The 21,534-nt window shown below is 38.8% G+C and overlaps 1 protein-coding gene across 1 annotated transcript in view; it reads left to right on the top strand.

Annotated features, from left to right (window-relative positions):
* The window catches only part of LOC104271757 (laminin subunit alpha-2-like), a gene marked incomplete at its 5' end in the record, with an annotated part of 31,603 nt that extends 14,454 nt beyond the window's left edge, over positions 1-17,149 (top strand). The window contains 7 exons of the mRNA XM_009866537.1: positions 4,345-4,457; positions 5,939-6,128; positions 8,616-8,771; positions 12,273-12,426; positions 12,782-12,912; positions 14,118-14,340; positions 16,891-17,149. Of these exons, the coding sequence (XP_009864839.1) occupies positions 4,345-4,457; positions 5,939-6,128; positions 8,616-8,771; positions 12,273-12,426; positions 12,782-12,912; positions 14,118-14,340; positions 16,891-17,048 (1,125 nt within the window). The remainder of the gene's footprint in view (positions 1-4,344; positions 4,458-5,938; positions 6,129-8,615; positions 8,772-12,272; positions 12,427-12,781; positions 12,913-14,117; positions 14,341-16,890) is intronic.
* Positions 17,150-21,534: the final 4,385 nt, after the last annotated feature.

Here is a 21,534-nt window from a genome sequence, read left to right as displayed (position 1 = left end):
CCTCCACTGCCCTATTGTAACTTTATTCAGGAGACTTACAAACTTAAGAACTGAAACCCCATTCACTGCTAAATTGGACTCAGCGGTTGTTGCAGTCTTACAAGGAAATTTAAGTTAAAACTTCTTCTTTCACAAGTTGATGCAACATTTTACCATCCAGAGAAGATATGTCTACATATCTAAATATTAAATTTAATGATATATCCTCTGGAAGATATTCTTGGAGGGGAAATCCTTTACCTTTTGTTACAGCATACCACACAGGTTTGTGCAGGATATAGTTCAGTATGCGTGAGTTTTCCAAACAATGTGGAAAAACTGCATATTTCCCAGCTAAAAGCCTATTTGCACTACCATAATTTACACTACCTTAATAAAACAGTTTTGAGAAGTTAACCAGTGGAATATTTAACTTCCTTTTTTTTTTTTCAGTAATTTTGACAATTTCTCACAGGTTGGCTTCATAAGATCTTTTAACCATTTTGGGAAATGCTCCCAGTGCTTCAGGTTTGATCTTCATTCTCATTTCACACCTCCTCACTGACACAACATTACAGAACGCTGAGGTTGTTTGTGTTAGATTTTTCTGTGTGACCCAGAGATAATCAGTTAATTGCCTGAAGACCTCCCAAAAAGAAGAAAAAAAGTTGTGGTTTTCAGGGAGTCCTGCAATCTCATTGCTGCAGATATCTTGTTATGGTCATTTTTATAGATTCATGGACAGCTTCACTGGCCAGTTGCATGTGGCACAGCTTTGTTTAGAAGGACTTGTCAGGCACTGCTGAAGTCTCCACAGTACATGTGGCCATCTGTGTGCCTGAAAGTGGGAGCCTGGGGTTCCAGACAGGCAAGACCCATCTGAGCTAGTAGCCTGCCCTGAGTCCCAGAGTTGTATATATCTGCCCTTTAATGCTCTAGGGCAGCATTTTTGATTAATTCCCACAAGGTGGAGTAGTTGTAACGTGAGGGCTCGATGCATCTTTCTTTTTGCAGGTAAGAAAATTTGCAGTGTTGTAAGGCTGCCATAGAAAGATAAGGAACCAGGCAACAATAAGATAAAAAGGTTATCCAGTTTAATATTTACCCCTCGATCAAGCATTATAAACAAAATAAAAAAACCACAGAAGTGCATGAGAGAGCAAGTGCACACTAAGACTCTAAATACTGTCTTTTAAACAGCAAAATCCGAACGAATAGATCTACTCATTAATACCAGGAACTAGTCCCATTGTAACTCGGTGAGTTTTGTATATCATGTATCCAGAGCTGTGATAATTTGAAACAAGAGTTCAAAACAAAAATAAATAAAATACCATTGCTGCATTTCCTCTCCTGGAAAAAGGGAAACCATTTTCGTATTTGAAGATTTGAAAGCATTTTAAATAAGGCAAGCTTTTGGATAGTTTTTACATTCATCTAAGTAACATCTCCAAAGTATTTTTCTGGGGAATGTTGCAACAAAATAAGTACCTACAGTCCAATAATGAGGTAGCACTCATATGACGATTATACAGAAGCTCAGTGTAGAAGGCACTGTATATAGAAAATACGCAGCAGAAATAAAGTAATTCCATATAGTAGGTTTAAAGAAGATATCTGTTGTACTTAAGTCATTCTAGGACCTTTTTTATCTCTATTATCCATCTGCATGTAAAAGCAGAGGGGAATTCAAGCCCAAACAAATGAAAAAAAAGAGACCAAACCTCTGCTAAAGGCAAGACAAGACATAGGACAATAGGGAAATACACTGGTCACCAGTCTGCTGCTGCTTGCTATGGATGCCAAAATGTTTCTCAACAAGGGGTAACTGCTGCTTCTGCCTCATGTTATTCACTGCTTCTTAGGATTCACTTGGCACTGAAATGAAGAGCGCCAGCATTACCTCTGCATTTGACTCCATGACGGTATCTTCTACTGTTTCTCCATGCATTACTTCATTGTTTTATTAACACTGTTCCATGAACTGTGGGGACTGCTTCAGTGGTGCTCCCTTTTCCCCCTAATTACTTTCTTTGTGCTTGCTAATACGGTGTTGTTTGTAGAGAATGTGTGACAGTCACCAGCGAGCTTTTCTATTCTTCAGTTCCACTGTGATCCACACCTATCTTCCTGACTTTCCAGTCAAGTCCCTGGCATCTGACAGGGCTGAAGTGCAGCTGAAAAGTTCAGTCTTGAGGTTCTCAGGTAATATAGGAGGTGATTAAGCAGCCAGCTTCAAATCCAGAATACCTTAAGGCCATTAATGAAAAAAAAAAAAGCTGTGATGTTTTAATACAGGCTGATGATGATCCATGCTTAGTTCACAGTCTTGAGAAGGCAGTAAAGCTGTCTGTCCTTAAATATAGTGAAAACAGACACGGGCTTGTGAATAAAACCTGAAAGTGTTTTAAGCACACCCTACTGATTTTTCTTCTTTTACTGACGTTTCCACATCAACGTAATGAATGTTCACTATTATCGATCAGTATTTATCAGTAAATAATGGGTGTATGCTTGCTATAATTCCAGCCATCACAGTGTGGGTGGCAATCCCGCCCCACTCCGTGCCCTTCCTTACACTTCTCCTACTGGGATGAAGTGAAATTGTGGAGGTTGCTGATGCTGGGAAGCAACTAAAGTGTCAGGACCAGACCCTTTACTGACATACAGCAGCCTAGGATTAAATTTACTGTCATAATATGTCCTTTTAGCACATAGTAAGTAAAAGTGTGCCATAGAAAAGTGTGTGTTTGTGTATTTTCCTATTCTTTCTAGTTATTCCAGTACCAGTAGCTAGTCCCTATCTTCCAATTTTAGCAAGTTCAAATGCCATTGAAAGTATTATTATTAGCATACTATTTAAATTTCTAGATAAACGTGTAAAGCTTAAAATAATTAGAAACCTTGCTCAACATTATGGGAGTACAATTGTTCTCTACGTAGTGATCACTGGAAGACTGCTATCACACATTCATAACTTTGTTTGGTCTTGCTGAATCTTCCATGCTTTTTTTCCCTCCGTTGAACACTGATGTGTACTTGTCATAATGCATGGTGTTCTACTCTGTCATATTCAAACCAGAGCATTCATTGCAGAAAACTAATTTTTAGAAGTTTTCTATAGAGTTGTGAAGATTTCTGTGATGTACAAAAGCAAAAAATCTAATACTACTGAAAAAACTGAGTGAGGAGGGAAAGAAATTTCCTCTTTGTGGCTGAAATCTCAGTGCCGGATGAGTCACTCATGATATTTTCAAAATGTTTCACAGAAAGAGCTCTTTGTCAGGAAAGCACCGCACCTTGGGCTTTGCAGGTCCCTGCTGAGTCAGGACTCAAATGAGAGACTGTCGCCAATCCGAAATGATATCAGCCACAGTGCTCTAAAAACAGAGCTCGCAGCTATCAAAGTTTGTTTTTTTCCCCAGTGGTATTGTCCTGATATTGTGTTGTGTTAGATCCTTTGAGTAGTTTCTTCACAATACTCTCAGAGGGAGGCAAAAGCTAGACATGAGTAGGAGCTGGTAATTACCATGGTCTCACATTGCCCCAGGCACCCCTATACAAGAGCTTTAGGGCCATAGATTAAAAGACCTGGTGACATTAAATAGAGAAAATTATACTGGGCAGAAGATACTTTACCTTCCTTTGTTGCACCACTTTAAGATTAATGGAAGTGGAACAGACAGGGAGGGGTTTTCTTTCTGTACCCTCTGGGTAATGTGTCTACATTAGACAGCTCAGGGAGCTTTAACCGTTGTTACTTCCATCCATCAGTATTTTGGCTTCCTTTATTGTTTGGGGGGGGCCCTTCAACAGCAACGGGGGAAACGACAGCGCATTAAACAAAGAATATGATTGTAAAGCACTATAAAGAGGTAAAATGGAGGACTCGTTGACAGGTGCAGGATCTGAAACTACTTTTAACTCATTATTTTTAAGGTGACTAGATTTTAAAGTCAAGAGCAAAGCATGCACTTAAAACTTAAGTCTTGCTTCATTTCTGTAAGAGGGCGTCCTACTGTGTAAAACGCAGTTATGTGAGCTGAGAGTACACTGAGCTGCCTGGAAATCACTTAAGACTCTTGTAAATGTCCACTGGTGACATGAAAGTGGCAATGTTCATATATTACTTTTATTTGCCTTTACAGCCAGCTTAACGAGCTCTGCTTTTACACCAAGTTCCTGGCATGCTGCTTTATAACTGTAGCTGGTGTGATGAGACATCAATATACTTGAAAATTGCAGGGCTAGTGTCTAGACTAGGTGGAATATTCTCAATCCTGAGCAGCTGGGAGACTTCCAGCATGTGCCCAGCTGAGATAGGCACAAAATATGAATTTTATATGATCGATGTATATTTTGCAGGATGCCTGTGCTGCTGACACAGAACCAGCCATTTTGGAAGGTGGCAAGCAATTTGGTCTTTCAAGAAACAGCCACATTGCAGTTGCATTTGATGACACCAAAGTGAAAAACAGGTATAGTGTTTATTTCAGCCATGAGTTTTGATGGAATAATGTCAAAATAAAATGTCCCTCCTAATATTCTCAAAAGCATCTTCCAATGTTGGTGGCATAATCTGAAAAAGGTCATGTCCTATGGCTATTTCATTTCATTAAGTAAACATAAAAAGCATTAAAGCATGAAATCTAGGCAATAAAGTGCCCACCTAAGTAGCTCACACAAAAAGTAGTTTACATCTTTGTAAAGGTTTGGCACACACAATTCCCAGACCGATTGGCAGAAAAACAGAATAATGGAACCAGGTCATGCAGCTGAGTTCATAGGTTATTTTTTCAGAAGAAAGTTTCTTGGTTTAGTAACTTGATCACTTCTTGCAACAAGCATACTTTTTTTTCCCCATTTCTTCTGATAGTTAAGATTAAGCTTGCACAGTAAACAGGCAAAGTGACATTGGTCTCCCAAAGTATAAAAATATATACTTATACATGTTGATATGCAAAGGAAATCCAAGAGCTGTTTTCAATGGGCTGGCAAAGCTATAACTTTTTAATTGTTCATTTTTGCTCTGAAGGCATGTGCTCATTAACAAATGTGCCATGTCACACCACTAAGCATTTTTGCTGCCTTATAGTTTACAAGTCTATCAGCCTCACACTTATTTTTACCTGTAAAGAGGTATATGTTGTACTGCATATTTTCACATATGCTAATTTTAGAAAACTAGGAATATAATTTAAAGAAAAATGTAACCCTACAGTCCTTGCTGTCTTTATTTTCAAATAAGAATCCTGGCCTGATAGTTTTCATGCCATGATTTTTATCAATTGTTTTCAGGTACCGACTTTGCAGCTCAGCTTGGCTAGGTTAGTGATGTACTGTCAGTGTCACCTTAGCATCTAGATAATCTGAGTAATTTCTTCCCAGGTTCTCTGCTGTAGGGGAGGCTTTTGACATTATTGTTCTGTCCAAGGGGTCACCAGACTGCCTCTGACATTCCATTTTCTGTTGGGAGAAATCAGAATGAATATTTTATATCCTGATCGTATACTCTCCTCTCTGCATCTTTAAAAGTTTTGCAACCTGTCTTCAGGCAATACAACTCATTAGAAACTCAACATTTGCCAGCTGTCACTACAGCTCGCTCCTCTTTGTGAGCGTTCTGTGTGTGGATGACGGATAACGCCGCTGGAATTTTACAAGCACTGGGATTTTCTAGCAGCTACAGCTGCAGCTGAGAATTATATCTTGAAATTCTATGCCAAGGTTACACTTCTGTATTTTCACAGCAGAGGGACTAATGAATGCTCACATGTCAGAGATCAGATATGTGTGAAATGCAATTTGTGTATAACCAAATTATTTTTCTTAAACTCTAATGGACAAGTAAAATGGGTCACTAACTGAAGTTTTTTTAGAACTCAGAAAAGATAAAGTAGATAATATGTCCAGTGTCTGACTCCGAATACCTTTTCCTTTCTTGCTGTTTGATTTCCAGACTTACAATTGAATTTGAAGTTAGAACAACAGCTGATTCTGGCTTGCTGTTTTATATGGCCCGCATCAACCATGCTGATTTTGCTACAGTTCAGATAAAGAATGGTCTGCCTTACTTCAGCTACGATCTGGGAAGTGGAGACACCTACACGATGATTTCCAACAAAATAAATGATGGCCAGTGGCACAAGGTACAATAGTCTCTAATGCTAAATTATTCTTTGAAATGCTAAGAGCAAGCTTTTCTTTCCCTTAAGATATTTGCAAAATATACTCTATACAAGCTAAACTTCACAACTAGGTTTTTTGGTAGTCTGCAAAATTTGTGCTTTCAGAGTTACTGCTAAGTACACAGTGCATATTTTACTAACAATAAATTTAGTGCTGATCTTTGAAATTTGTCCTTCAGGAAACACATGTTTCTGGATATATTTAGAATATGTCCCATGTATGGTAGGGAATTGCAGAAAATGTTCTTTCCTGGCTAAAAAGGCTCAGGTGAGCATCGGCTCATGATGATGGAATACATCATTAAAGCCAGTTGTTTCTATGTTATAGTCTCGTTGTTCAGCCATAGTGCTAAGAACAAAGAAAGAAAAAAGAAGTGACATTTAACTAAATCATGCCTGCATTCTTAATTCAATTCATTAGGGACTGAATATGATACTCAAGGATGTATTTGGCAGTCCCTTCTGTGACTTTATGAGAGGAAGCACTTATGTACAACTCCTATGGCATTTGGATGGTAACGGAAGGAATAATAATCACAGCCATGAAATTTAGTATTTACTGGGCCAAGAGCAACAGCCACATAGTGTATTCATTAGGTAACATGCTTGAAGGCACCAGTAAAGACCGAGAAGAATACATTTAACTATGTATTGAAGTTATATACTATAAGAGACATTAAATTTTAGATAGATATTTGGAAAGTCACCATCCACATCTCTATCACTGAATGAGAAAAAAATCTAATTGTGTTTTCTGTTATGCTTGAATTGTTCTTATGAAACTCTCTTTGCAGTCATTCTTAGTCCCTCTCTGCTTCATTCTCACCCTGTTCTGCAGGAATTTTATTATCACTGGATTTTTATTCATGAACATTTTGACAATAGCAGATGCTCTATATGAAGATATTTCATAAGAGGAAAAAATAAAGTTGTAGTCATTATTTATCTAGTTTATACAATGCTTTGGAGCACTGACATGAGACCAGAGCCCCTTTCTGCTAGACCCTCTATAAATAAAGAAAATATGTGTTTTGCTCTTTTAGCTGTTTTCTCTATATTCTAAGACAACTAACTGTAGTATATATATCTTAATGGAAGAACTGTGCTCTTTGGGCAAGCAGCTTGGCAGTCTGTGAGACAGGGACCCTTTTTGTAAATGCCATTTTTGCAGGAGGACAATGGAGACAAAATCCAAAGCTATGGTTCATAAAAAGCCCAAGAAAGTAAAATTTTGGAGGAGGAGGGAAAGGCAACCTCTTTAAGAGAAGACCACAGTCTTTGTTTTTAAGAAAGCAGGGGCTTCTCCTTAAAATAAAACTTTTAGTGACAACGTTTTCTGCATTTGAAATGGTTTAGGCTAAAACATTTCCATCAGGCCTACAGAAGCCACGTTGTGCTGCTGGTATCTCTTTGTGTTCTCTGTAACAGTTCTTGTTCCCAATTCCTGTCTCACTCACCAAATCCTCTTTCTGCCTAAGGTGTAACTGTTCATCTCAAATTTATGGCAGTCTGTAAATACCAAGTTCAGTCCCTCACTTTCAGGCCAGCCCTGGACTGATCAGTGTTCAGTCATTCTCATTGCATGACTGATGTGCTGCCACTCTGAAACAGAAACAGCCATGTTACAGAAAAAGCAAAATGCTGTTTGTCTCTCTCTGTTACCCTGGTGAGCTGACTACTGTGCTGTTTAGAAATCTGTTAATATACATGTTGCAGTTTACATTTATCTCTTTTTTTTTTTATCCAGAGCCATTATTATGCTGATTTGTAGATACTTCACTATAAACCTTTGGAGAGAAATTGGTCTATGGTTGTTGGGGTAGGATTTCCTCAGCCCTTCAGCAATTGCACTTGCTTTGTGCAATTCACAGCCCATTTGTCTGAAGGGAAGCCATAATGCCAACAGACCATAGTTGGTATTATATTTACTCTAGCATGAACTATGATCTGAGGCACGTCCAAACCAGTGGAATCATAAACTCAGTATTGTCTGCAAACATGTGCCGCAATAAAGATTCGCAGGCAGTGCCATTAACATTCAGCATTTACTATTCCCAGTAGTTAAAAATGCCGTCTTGATTCCAGGAAAAACAATATTATGGCGTGCCTATGATAGCAGCAATGAAGCTTTTTAAAGAAACCCAGAGTCCTTCCAGTAATTCTAATAAATAATAGTCCTTACAGTAATTCTAATAAATAATAGTCACAATGCCTCCCAACCCAGATGTAATTAAAAGACAAACATATGTTTGCACAAAACCTTGCGTAGGAGCTCTGTTCCATGAACATTATCCATAGTTCCTGCCATGGTACTTCTGCTAACCTACTTCTCCTGCTACTTTCTCCTGTGTTGTTATATATTTTGGACTGCAAAAGCTAGTTACAATCTGGAAATGCTTTGGTGAAAACTAACTATATGTAATTGTATTGCATTTGTGTGTCTTTTAGATAAAAGTAACTCGAACAAAGCAAGAAGGAACCCTTATAGTAGATGATGTTTCAAACAAGACTGTTAGCCCCAAGAAGGCAGATATACTGGATGTTGTAGGCATACTGTATGTTGGAGGATTGCCCATTAACTACACAACTAGAAGAATTGGTCCGGTAAGCAAGTTTGTTTAAGTTATCTTACACTCCTTAAGTATATCTTGTTTGGTACCAATGTCTTCCGAGTTTTGGATTATCTTGTTTTCCCTCAGAATGCTCAAGAATATGGATAAAATGGACCTCGCTGGAGGTACACTACATTTTTCAGTGGAGAGATTTGACTCAGAATCCAGTTAATGTAAAGAACTAGACACAGCAGAATTAGTTACTGTTATGGAAAAGTAGAAACATCCATACACTTGCATCCACTTGTGTGACTGTGCAGCTAGAGTATAAATTCGTGAATACTACTTTCCCTTTCTCTTGGCTGTAATTCATCTAGCAATAAATGCTAATAAACAGTGAAAGCATCTCCTGTGAGAAGTAGCAGAAGCCAGAATTACCCTGGACAAAAGTGCCTAGTAGTAAGTATTGCTGCTTACTGTAGTAATTGGGTTTGTGCTGTTATTACTAAACTAGGAGAGACTGTATTTTGAAGTAAGTCCATGAAAGCTCTGTTGTCCTCTTTCAATTTCCAAAGCAAATGTACATATATCCATTTATGACTCTTTCAGTCTAAATGCTCCCATGCTGACACAAAGGATACCTTGGCAAACAGAGAGCCCAGAGACGTGAATATAATCTTGGCCTAAACTGTGTAGAATTAACTCGAAACACTGTATTCCCTCATCCAGGCCATTTACTGCATCTATCTGCCCAACCCCATGTTGGTCACCTCACTTTTCTGCTGCCCTCCTACCCACCAATGTATGCCAGTATCAGAATCAAAGAAAAACCTCTTCCCTGCATTACTTTTCTCTCTGTGCAGAAGGATTTTTCAAAGCAGAAGCCTGAACTTGAATGAATTTAATTACAGCAAGCAACAAGTTAGGCATGTAGTGCAGCACTGTTGACAAAATACTGGAATGACAGTAGCAGCTCTGTTGAGGCTCATTCTGGATGGTTACACACAGTCAGTAAGGAGGAAGCAAAAGTATTAATCATGGTGAGAGAGCAAACCAGGCTTTCAAAGAAACTAAATGCAAGCAAGTGTAGTCAGATGGTATGGAATGGTAAATGCTATTCTCCAGACAGGCAAGAGTCCACCAGTTTGGGTGGACAAAATAAAAAGAGAAAAGAAATTCCAAGATCCTGCTTAAATAAGGCCCTATAATAACTCGTGCATGGGGAATGAAAAGTAACTACTCTGAGAGTCGTATTCCATAAAGAAAATGAAACTGTAAGATCATGTTTCTCAGCAAACTCTGGATTGTGCAGGAAGCCCGAATTGAGGAAATCCGCTGATCGTGTGTTTACTAAACCAGATCTGAGGCACTGAAAAGCAAAAGTGATAGTGAACTACCCACAACATATCATTCCTAGTACTATCAAATTGTCCTCTTTGAAATACATCTGCAATTTACAAACACTAATCTAAGGAGAAAGGTAACACTAAATCCTTAGCTATTGCTCCTTGTCAGAAGTAATGGAGGGAACCCATGCAGATAAATGGCACAGTCTAGCAATAACAGTCATGTCAGATCATGACAGTCTTATGTGCTTTGGAATTTAAATGGAGCTGTGACTTCAAATGTCATTCACACAAGGTAAAAAACTGTGCTTTTCAGTCATTCTCAGTAAAATATACCGCATGATGTATTAATAGAGCGTTGTATTATAGGCTTCATGTAAAGGCTCTGAAGCATAGCAAGTTGAAAAGATGTACTATCTTAGTTAGGGCTTTCTTCTAAACACACATCAGCCTTTTTTTAGACTAATCTAACGCTTAGGTGGGTTGGTTTCCTATTCAGTGCAGAAGACTGATACCTATTCATTTGGCTTCAGCAGATGTCACATTTTTAGCAGTCAAAACTCCTCTTTCCGCAAAAGAGATTATGTTGCCTGTTGCCATGCTAAGGTATAACCAGACTTGCTTTTTCCTTAGGGATAGTGAAATTTCAGAAATGATTGTTGAGTTGTCTACAAGTCTTGCATTTCCATGATTTATTCTCACAGTGAAGATGACAACATTTTTTTTTGTGGCATTTTTCTGTTTTGAGAACAGAATTTGTTGATCTGGAGGTGACTTTCACTTAGAAATTAGAAAAAGGTCCATTTATGAAGAATCTGATGGAAAGCATTGGTCAGCTCAGAATTGAATTTATTCACTGATATTGCTCAGGTTCGCATGAAAATTTTGTACAGGTGTATTTATTGGCACCATGTTATATAATTCCACAGTACCTTCACCTTTGACTTACAAGGAAAAAGGTTCTTTGGAAATTCTTTCAAATTATTAGTCAGGATATTGTTAGAGGAGGTAATGTGCAGCGTCAAGACTTCTCTCTGCAAGTGTGCCTTTCTCCTTTCTGCATTTGTACATATTTCTACACTGTATTTTTTTATCTTCCTCCTTCCTACTGCATCATTTATGAATATGTCTTCCTTTTCTTCCTCAAAATAGAATCATAGAGTCATGGGTCGGAAGGCACCTTTAAAGGTCATCTAGTCCAACCCTCAAAATACACGTTTATAATTTTCCTCTCTCCCACTGATATCAGGGATGACTTTTTCCAGACTTTTAAGTCACAGATCAAAGCCTTTGTCTGCAGCTGAGAAACAAAATGCAGCTTCTGCACACCTCAGAGAGGAAAGGTGGAGACAGCTCTGGAGGAGATGCCAGTGGCTCTCAGAGGTCCCACCGGGATGCACTGGTCGCACCCAGGGCAGCCCCTTGCTCCTGCCCCAAGCAGGATCTCACTTACTGACACCACCAGCGTTAAGTGTGAACGTACCACCCACTTGGAGACACAGCAATATGCTCCCAGTGCAGAAGCCAAACTGGAAGCTGCAATTTGCTACCCTACACTGGAGCCTCCAAATCCCACAAGCATATCTCCCACCTCCAGCTGAGGGGCCCCTTGTCACTGTGGTCTCCAGACCTACACGCTGTTATTATGTGAAGAACTATGTACAGTTGACAACGCTTACGCAGGAGCTTTTTCATTTTAGTAACCATATACCTGCATTAGCTCTGTCTTACCATGCAACAGTAGGCCCATCATAAAGTGATTAAGGAGGGGAAAAAAAAAAGCCCTAGTAAAATTACCGGCAGCCCAGAGAACTATATCCCGTATCTTCATCTACTCACAAACCTCATAACCTAGTCAATTAAAAAGGTAAAGTGTAGGCCATTAAATTCCTGTATTGCTGATGTAATTTGCTATGTTTCATTATGCAGTATATTATTTTATGTCCCGTCCATTAAGCCAAATAGATGTGACTCAGACCACATCCTGGAAAAGTAATGTAATTCATCCTCAGTAGGACTGAGATTAGATTCCAATTACAATCAGATATTAAGGATTAGCCATGTAAAATTAAAGTTTTATTCAGCTCCATAAATCCAGCAGAGTAGCAGAGGAAAGGTACTTTTTGATGACATACTTCAGGCTTTTATTCAGAGCATTTCAGCTTACTTTGCATAGTTACACGTTCTGTTTGAAATATTGCCTACAGGTCACCTACAGCATCGATGGCTGCATCAGAAGTTTTCAAATGACAGAATCACCTGTTGACTTAGATAATCCAACTTCCAGCTTCAACGTTGGAAAATGTTTTGTCACTCCACAGAAAGGAACATACTTCGATGGAACAGGCTTTGCCAAAACAGGTAACAAACAGCATTTCTGCTGATAGGCAAAGAACACAGAAAGAGGAGATGCTGCTTTCAAAAATTTCCAACTCTTGTTGACTGGAGGCAAAGTGAGACCAGTATCTGAAACTCTCACTGATCAGTTTTAGTTTTTTTGCCTAGGGATAGATTATATGGCTTTCTAGCTACATCTCACCCCAAGCACAGCCATTGTAACAGTTACTTAAGTGATTTCACGTGAAATGGAACACATTAATAATGCAGAGTTCATTACCTTGCATTACTGGTAACACACTTGGTGTGATTATTAGGAATAATATGTTAAACGCTCTTCTTCATTTCATTTTATTATCCTTCCCCTTTTCTTTCCAAGTTGGTGCATACAAAGTGGGAACAGACCTGCTTGTGGAATTTGAATTCCGTACAACACGAATGAACGGTGTTCTCCTAGGAGTCAGCAGCCAGAAAATGGATGGGCTTGGCATCGAATTAGTAGATGGAAAAGTGAGTAGCAAGGCATTTTTGGCTCTTGTATTGTATCAGGCTGAGATGAGTTAATCTTCCCACAGCAGCTCTCTCGGTGCTGTGGTTTTGGAGTGGTAGCTAGAAGGGTGTTGGTAGCACCCCAGTGTTTTGGCTACTGCTGAGCAGTGCTCACACAGCACCAAGGCTGTGGTTTTGTGGTTTTTTCCAAGGTTCCCCCAACAGTAGGCTGGGGGGGGACACAGCTGGGCCAGCTGGCCCAAACTGACCAAAGGAGATATTCCATACCATATGACGTCAGCTCAGATATAAAAGCGAGAAGGAAGAGGGAAGTGCGGGGGCATTCGATATTTGTGTTTGTCCTCCGGAGCAACTGCTATGCGTACTGGAGCCCTGCTTCCTGGGAAAGCAGCTGGATATCGCCTGAGGATGGGAAGTAGAGAATAATCTTTGTTTGGCTTTGCTTCCGTGCGCAGCCTTTGCTTTTGCCATATTAAACTGCTTTTATCTTAACCCACAGGCCTCTTGTTACATCTCCCCTCTCCCCTGTCCATCTAAAAAGGGGGAGTGATAGAGCAGCTTTGGTGAGCTCCTGGCCTCCAGTCAGGGCCAAACCACCACAGCTTTTTATAGAGACTTGTTTCAGAAAGCACAGGTAGTTCAAATGCAACTTTATTACTCAAATCTAAAGGTGTCTCGATGAATATTAGGGGTCTCCTTTGTGCAGCACTTGCCATTTCCCATACATCAAGAGGCTCTTACACTTTTACAAAGTTATCTTAAAAGATTCTGTAACATTTGAGTTTCCTAAAACTGCCACATGAGGACTTAAATTAGTGAGAATGTGAGAAGTTTTGAGGAAAGGTTTTGTCATTAATAATATTAGTTTCTTGTGTATATCTTTTTTTCCACAGTCTGGAAAAAAACTCAGGAATCTATCACTATAAAGAGCTTGGGCGTAGAAGAGGGGCAAGGGAGACAAAACACCCTAAAACTAATACTAAAAAATGGAAAAATTACAACCTATGCAACAATTTTGCATAATTCCACTCGTGTTTATAACCCAGATCCAAAAGGGACAGCAATCCACATAGAATCTGGTATTAAATTAGAGCTTTAGTGTGTACAGTCAGAGCATGTTGACTTCAAAAGAACAACCAAACAAACAAAAAAAGAACCATAGTACTGTTTTGGGAATTAGCCAACACCCCTGTCTTGCACTTCAGGTGATGTTTCACGTTGACAATGGTGCTGGCCGATTCTCTGCTGTCTACGAACCCGATGCACCAGGCAGCTTGTGTGACGGACGGTGGCACAAGGTTCTTGCAAACAAGAGGAAACACCGATTAGAGCTGACTGTGGATGGCAGGCAGGTGGATGGCAACAGCCCAAACAGGGCCTCGACCTCAGCAGACACTAACGACCCTGTCTTTGTTGGAGGATATCCTGGTGAGCATTTAACACGCAAATGATGCTTTACTTTTGATCTAGCAATATCGCCTTGGTAATTTCTTAAATACCATTAGGACAAGTATGCTAGTTGATGGGCCAGACTGACTGAGTTTCTGTTGTTTGGCATGGATGCTCGTTTCTGAATCCAGCTGCATTTCAGAATGAGAAATTCTGCAGCACCAAGGGACTCCCTCAGATACCTCTGCCCGCTTTCAAATGTAGGCACTGTCACAGAGGAGCAGGGAAGCGTTCTGCCTTCTGCTGCCCACACGCACAACCTCGTGCTTTCTGTATAGTAACAGCATAATAATGTTACAAAAGTAACAGCATTTGGCAAATTTAACTTTAACATAAGAATGGCATATTTAAATATTTTACTTATATTTAAATTACTTAAATTATTTAAATTCTTTACTTGAATGCATATATGCCCTTGGGGTGGGGCAGGGCACTGTGTGTGTAAACCAGCCTGTAAAACTGGAGCAACTGAGGAATGTGGACAACAGCTTGCAAAGAGGTGAGAGGAAGCCATCTCTTTCTGACTGGTGTCTTTCTGCACAGTCTTGTGGCTTTTAAAGAAAAAAAAAAGATAATCAAAATTTAAAACTCAGTATTCCAGAAACCCTCAAGAGAACTTGCTTCATGTAGAGGTAATTGAACATCATCTCGAATGGGGCTGAGCTCTGTAGCTAGCTTTGTCTTTCACTAAGCTCATAATGAATGCTAGTATTGATCTGTTCATTGGCAGTCAGTAAGTTTATTGAATAGCAAGTTGCTTCCTTAAAACAGAGTTAACACATTTGCAAAGTGCCAACTTTGTTGCATTTATAATAGTTTCCCTCTAGTTTGCAAACAAAAAAGCTATGTATGTTTGCAGTATGTGTCTGCTCTAGTGCATACTGAAGTCAATGGCAAGACACCTCGTGAGTTAATTCCTAAATGATTTTTCCGAAGTTGTTCTTCCCCCCATTCTAATGCCCAATACGGTGCATCCAAAAAGCCTTCTCTTTCAAACTTTGGAACATTTTCAAAAAGTGTTCTTGATACTGAGATATGAGATTTGTACTTCAGTCACAGACTATTGATAAGGACCAACAACTTTGTGCCAGAAGGAAAACAGCTTTGTGGCAGCCTTTTTATAACAAAACAAGATTCTAGTATAGGAGTGAGCACGAAAGAAACACCACAGATGGAGCTACTATCTCATTCTGGACTGTACGTCAAGAGGAAGATAGCAAGAGAAACAAATGGAAGTAACACTGTAATCTGTACAAAACAAGCCTACACTTACATCGAGTCGAAGTGATGTTTCTGAGTTCAGCCACATGGCAAGTTATGAAAGTATTTAATAAATCTACATGCATATTTAAACACCTCACACTTCTGTTGCTGAGTTGTCTAGCTCATCCGAGATTTGTTTTAACATTCCCAATACCTAGACAGCCTCATCACAGATTTAAAACACAGTATCATGGGATTTTGCAAAATTAGTAAGCGTTTGTATTTTCCAGTCCTCTTGAGGCTTCTCCTGACTGCCTAAACATGGTGCAGAACAGTTTTATCCAGTTAGAATTAGCTGGTGGAGAATTTCCTGTGCAGAGAAACTTTTCACCACCAGAGCATAGGCAAGGACATAAATTCCTGGGTACACATAAAAGCCATTACTCATCTCCTACTGTCACTCTACTCTCTGCAAGGAGGGACAGATGGATTCAGTCTTCTCATCCTCTGTGAAACTGCATAAAGCTATGGCCAATCAGTCCTCTACCTGTGTAAAGTTATTTCTGGAACCCTTTATCAGTGACATAGATTTGTATTGGAGTGCATCCCTGTAGCCACTTTTTCACTTGGAAGAACACTGGGAAACAAGTTGGGCCATGAATTTCAAGCAATTAGGAAAAATAATTTCAGCTTCCTGGTCAAACCAACCCTCAGTTCTGTTCCCTCCTTCTTCAGTGGAAGAGATGTACGCAAATCCCTGGCTTTACTATCAGCAAGAAAAAAATCAGAATGCTTGAAAACTCTCAAAACTGTTCCTTAAATGACATCTAAAGCCTATACTGAGAAACTGGCTTTTTCATTATGTTAGGACTGAGAATTGCATCCATTTTAGCCTTTTTTTTTTTTCCTCTCTGTTGTTCTGTGGATAAACAGCTCAAGAAGTTGGAGACCTGCAGGACTATTGCGAATGCATCATAAACCATGTGTAGGTAGCAAAGCTGCATTTGGCCATTTTCCTTAACTTCCTCTGTGTCATGTAACTGAGTTACATGGTTTACAATGGTAGTTTAAATGTGTTCGGATTCTGTCGCTGTCATGCTAGGACAGAAGAAGTAAAGATGACTGGACTGTTAGAACGAACTTAAGCATTTATCCCATTCACTCATAATGTTTGTCATTCTTTAAATAAAGAAGATATATACAGCAAATAAAATATATTAATATATTGCTGGGGACATCTGTTCTCCTGCAGGACTCTCAGAGAACAAACTTAAGTATCAACTCAAACTAACAAAATTCTTTTTTTCTGTTCTTTTCCTCCCTCAGATGGTGTGACCCAGTTTGGGCTGACCACTAATATTCGTTTTAAAGGATGTATTCGATTTCTGAAGCTCACCAAGGGTACTGCTAAACCTCAGGAGATTAACTTCAGCAAAGCTCTGGAGCTGAAGGGTGTTCAACCACTGTCATGCCCTGCAAACTGATAGTCATTCAGCCAATATGGGTCTGTTTATATAAGCATCTCAGATTAAAAAAGAAAAAAAATCTCTATATACATTGCATTCATAATAAAATGTCTTTATGCAAATATTTGAGTATTGTTTGTGGTATGTTCAAAGGGCTATTTTAAGGTACCTCCCAAGAATGCAAGAACTCATCCTTTTGCCCCCACCTTCTTCATTAAAGAAGTAGAGCAATAATTTTTATCTATCTCTTTCCTTATATCTTGAAGTGGAAATGTTTCATCACTTTGCTGATGAGTGAGACCACATAGGATGCAGCATGTTCCTTTACTACAGAACTTAGAATCAGAGAATATTTCAAGTTGGAAGGAACCCACAGGATCATCAAGTCCGACTCCCTCAAAAATGCTTCCTAAATGCTTTTGGTGAGATAGATCCGTAAACCTGTGTTCCTTTGCCGTTCTAAGCACAGTGCGCTTGTGTGCGCACACATCTCTGTCCTTCATTAGACGCGGGCATCTTACCTTGCTTCAGAAGAGTTTACTTGGATCACTCCCAAGAGCTTTTAGAAAATTCTTCTGACCATAATATTTTCCATGCAAAAGGAAATGGTATTGCTGGTCAAGTTGTCCAAGATTATTGAAGAAAATATGTTGCGCCTAAAATCCCTACACTATCACTTGAACAGCACTGAATTTTAACAAAGGTTGTATTTTTCGATGTTGGTAGATGTGGTCTCTAATGGACAGAGTAGAACCAGGTTCTATCACCTACCTGGAAATACAGTTTTAAATGATCCTTAATAAATAAAGTTTGATACTATCTCTCTCTCAAACTACACATGATATTGAAGTTACAAATAGCAAAAATCATAAGCTGCTTTCTAAAGGAAGATGAAATCTGATGCTACTGCATTGGAGGTGAAGTAGGAGAATCCCAGAGATTATCACCACGGCACACGTCGCTAATCTCTACTGTCAACTGTTTAATTAAAGCTTTAACATAAAAGCAGCTTCTAAAGATAGACTCTGCTGCTTCTGCTTCTTGCTGTCAAGTTTTTGAGGAATTCTGAAAGCAGAAGCCACCCAAGATCTTCCTTAAATAAAATTTAGAGTGCTCTGTGGACAGCAGTTTAAACATAGATGGGGAGAGGGAAGTTGCTTCCTAGGTTCTCACTAAAATGCCAAATCCTCGTGATTTTCCTCAGTGCTTTGGAGGACTATGAAATCATCACCAAGTGTGGATTATCTTTTCTATGGATTGTTTCAAGTTGTTAAACTCTACTTTTGCAACTTGAACATGCAGAAATCTACCGTACAAGTGTTTCAGCCTACTCAAAAGAGAAACAACAGAGGAAAAAACCTAACAGTAAGGTAGCACAACAATGCAATTAAAAAGAGGGGGTTTAGAGTATTTTTTTTCTGCCCACAATGAACCTTGACTACATTTTCCAGATTTTTCTGTCATTACTAAAAATAAAGATATCTGCAAAATTTGTGTTTTTTCCTGCAGGAGTGCTTCGTGTTTTACAAAAGGCCTATTTGGCATGCAATGCTTCTCTAAACTGCCATGGGGGAAAAAGGAAAAAACAAAAACCAAATCACCACACACCTTTACCCTGGGAAACTGCATTAAAGAGGTGGTAATAAGCATGTATATTGCCACTCTAACGATTTGGGGAGTCTAATACTGATCAGCTACACCTGAAGAAAAAACATCTAACTCCTGTGAAGCCCTGAAGTAATTGGCTTCAAGTATTCTAGCTTTCAGTTCCAGCTGGACCCTTAATGTGAACAAACAGTTAATGACTGTGCAACGTTACGCACGCTCAAAGTGCAAAGAGTTAATAAAGTACATATTTGTCTCTGAAAAAGCCTAATTATGGAACATGTACTGTCTTACTATAACTTCTACCTTCTAGTGCTACTAATAAACACACTGTAAAATATTAATGCATTTCTATCTTATTATGTCCCTTGTATTCACCTATAATATTTCAGGATAGTTTCAGCAGCTCAAGAAAAATAGGCCATAACACTTCAAATAGTTGAATATTTCCCAAAGCCTTGAAAAATGTGAACAAATGAAGCCCCAAGACTTTTCTGCAAGGAGATGTATGTTACTGTCATGAATTTCTCACAACATACAGAACAGCCAAGGTGCTTGGCCCCTTACAACCACAAGCACTACCTGGTTTAGAGACACATTTCCTAGCCTCTAGGTTCTATTTTACATGTTGGTTGTTTTTTTTTTTAGCCCAAACTTGCTTGCAAAGTCTAATTTTATTTATTATTTTTTTTTGGACTTCAAGAAATAAAAGAAATTCAAACAAGTGAGACTAGAGCACCAGGAGTTAATGCTGCGCCCTGCCTCGGAGGCAGGAAATTGCCACTGCTCTCCTCAGTGCTGCATCAGCAATGGGTTTTCACATAAAGACGTCTTTGCCTTCAAAACAGTTTTCTTGCATAAAAGAAATGAAAGAAAAAAAAGAAGAGAAAGAGTGGTCTTTATGTTCTTTGCACTGTTGAATTATTTCTCCCTTGTATGGCCTTCCAAGAATGTGTGGGGCCGAGCAAGAACAATGAAACAATGCACATTATTACATTTCTTGAACTTTCGGGTGGAAAGAATCAACTGGCTGCCGTCCCCTGCTAAAGGAAATAAATTGAGTAGGCTGAAACAGCTACTTCAGCAAATAGCCAAGCTAAAAAGAAAAAAGAAAAACCTGCCTAATTTTTTTTCATAGATCACTGAGTGGATGCACCAAGCACTGTTAGCAAAGCTTTCTGCCTTTGAAGATTCAGTAGAGCTGCTGGGAATGGTCCCAGCTCCCTGTTATTCCCTTTTGCCACACAACAGATTCATAGATTGGTGGACTCCAGATAAAGACTAAAGTTGCCTGAAACTAGCAGGCTGTGAGCCTCAGAGCCATATGCAAACTGCTGGAGATTACATCACTGCTCACCGCACCAGGAGCAGAGTAACTCCTTCCCAGTTCAAGACTGCAAACTAATACACATCTACAGAACACTGCTATTTAAACCCTTATTTTTGGTGGATTTTTTTTTTGCATATAGAAGTTTTTACTGACTTTTTTGGTTTGTTTTGGTTTTGTGCACACATGAAATACTCTTTGCCGCTGAACTTGAAAATTAAAAACTTCACATCCAGGGGTTTTAAAAATTATGTTTAAGACTGGCCCTGTTGACTGAGGTCACTTTTAGGCATTTATGACAAGCATTCACCTTCAGTGGGATAAATCCCTCTTCACCTCTAGCTTTAGGCAAGCTGCTATGTATGAAAAATGTTGTTTTTAATTTTATATACATATACATGTATATTTTATATACATATTTCAACTTAGACTCTATAAAAAGTAACTTGTTCTCTCTATCAAATCATACTTTTAGCTATTTATAGAAGTTTATAAAGATAAAAACATTTTGCTGGCTTAGTATATTTCTTTAGAATTCACAAGAAAAAGTGCTTAGAAATCCAGACCATTTTTTCTGTCTCTCTTTTAACACGGAATTCATTTTTTTTGTTCCAGCTTTCCCTTGTTCAGCTACGGGGCTTCTGGGAGATCTCAGATGTCTACTGAGGGGTTTCTTGATACCTGCAAGTAAAATTTTTCACTGACCTGTTTCTGACCAACAATAAAAGCTTTTGCCATACCTTTCATGAGAACTCATCTATTGAAGGACCCACAAAAGATTTTCAAACTTTTAAAGAAAATCCTGCAGTTTTCATGTATTATGAAAGCCTATAAAATTCTTCTGAAAATACCCTATGCAATGAAAGCAATTAAATGAGACACCATAGCTAGAAAAATGGATTTCTAATGTAAGATGTTTCTTTTTATCATCTGCATTTCTCAATGACAAAACCCTACTAGTTCTTCAGTCATTAAGTCCTACTACGTACAGATAAGCTGAACTTCTGATGGAAATGTGTAGGAAGAAATATCATTTTCACTGTTTTATCCTTCATAAATAGACACAAAACCATCCAGATGTCTCTTCAAAATAATTCCATAAATATACTGCTGATGTGTCATGCAATGGAATTGAAAAAACTCTAAAAACTAAACTTCTTTTTAAGTTCAATGGACTACATAGCATAAAACAACAGCACTTCAGAAACTAAAATATCTAGTTTAAGCAAAAAAGAAAATCTTAGGGAAAAATCTCAGTCAGTGCTCTCGTGCACTTTTCATGCTCCCACTGGGACCAACAGCAGAAACTTTAGCCCAAATCTAGCACAGTCTTATAATTTTCACTTGGCTACAAGTTACTTATTTTGAAGAGAACTGCACAAAACTTTCCTAGTGCTAGAGTCACCTCCTTTTACCGTTGTTTTTCCAAAACGATGTCCGAGTACCAAATTGAACTGCCTGTCCCATCTAACACTCTGTAATAATAATAATGAAAGCAGATGTCTAGAGTTTCAAAGACTAACTTTTATGATATATAGTATTATGAAATATTCTGCAAAGCTGAATAATCTT

This window comes from Apaloderma vittatum, unplaced genomic scaffold (assembly GCF_000703405.1).
Source record: "Apaloderma vittatum isolate BGI_N311 unplaced genomic scaffold, ASM70340v1 scaffold3003, whole genome shotgun sequence".
NCBI classification, from domain to species: domain Eukaryota; kingdom Metazoa; phylum Chordata; class Aves; order Trogoniformes; family Trogonidae; genus Apaloderma; species Apaloderma vittatum.
Note: the sequence above shows the minus strand (reverse complement) of the source record. Positions and strands in the feature narration are given on the sequence as shown.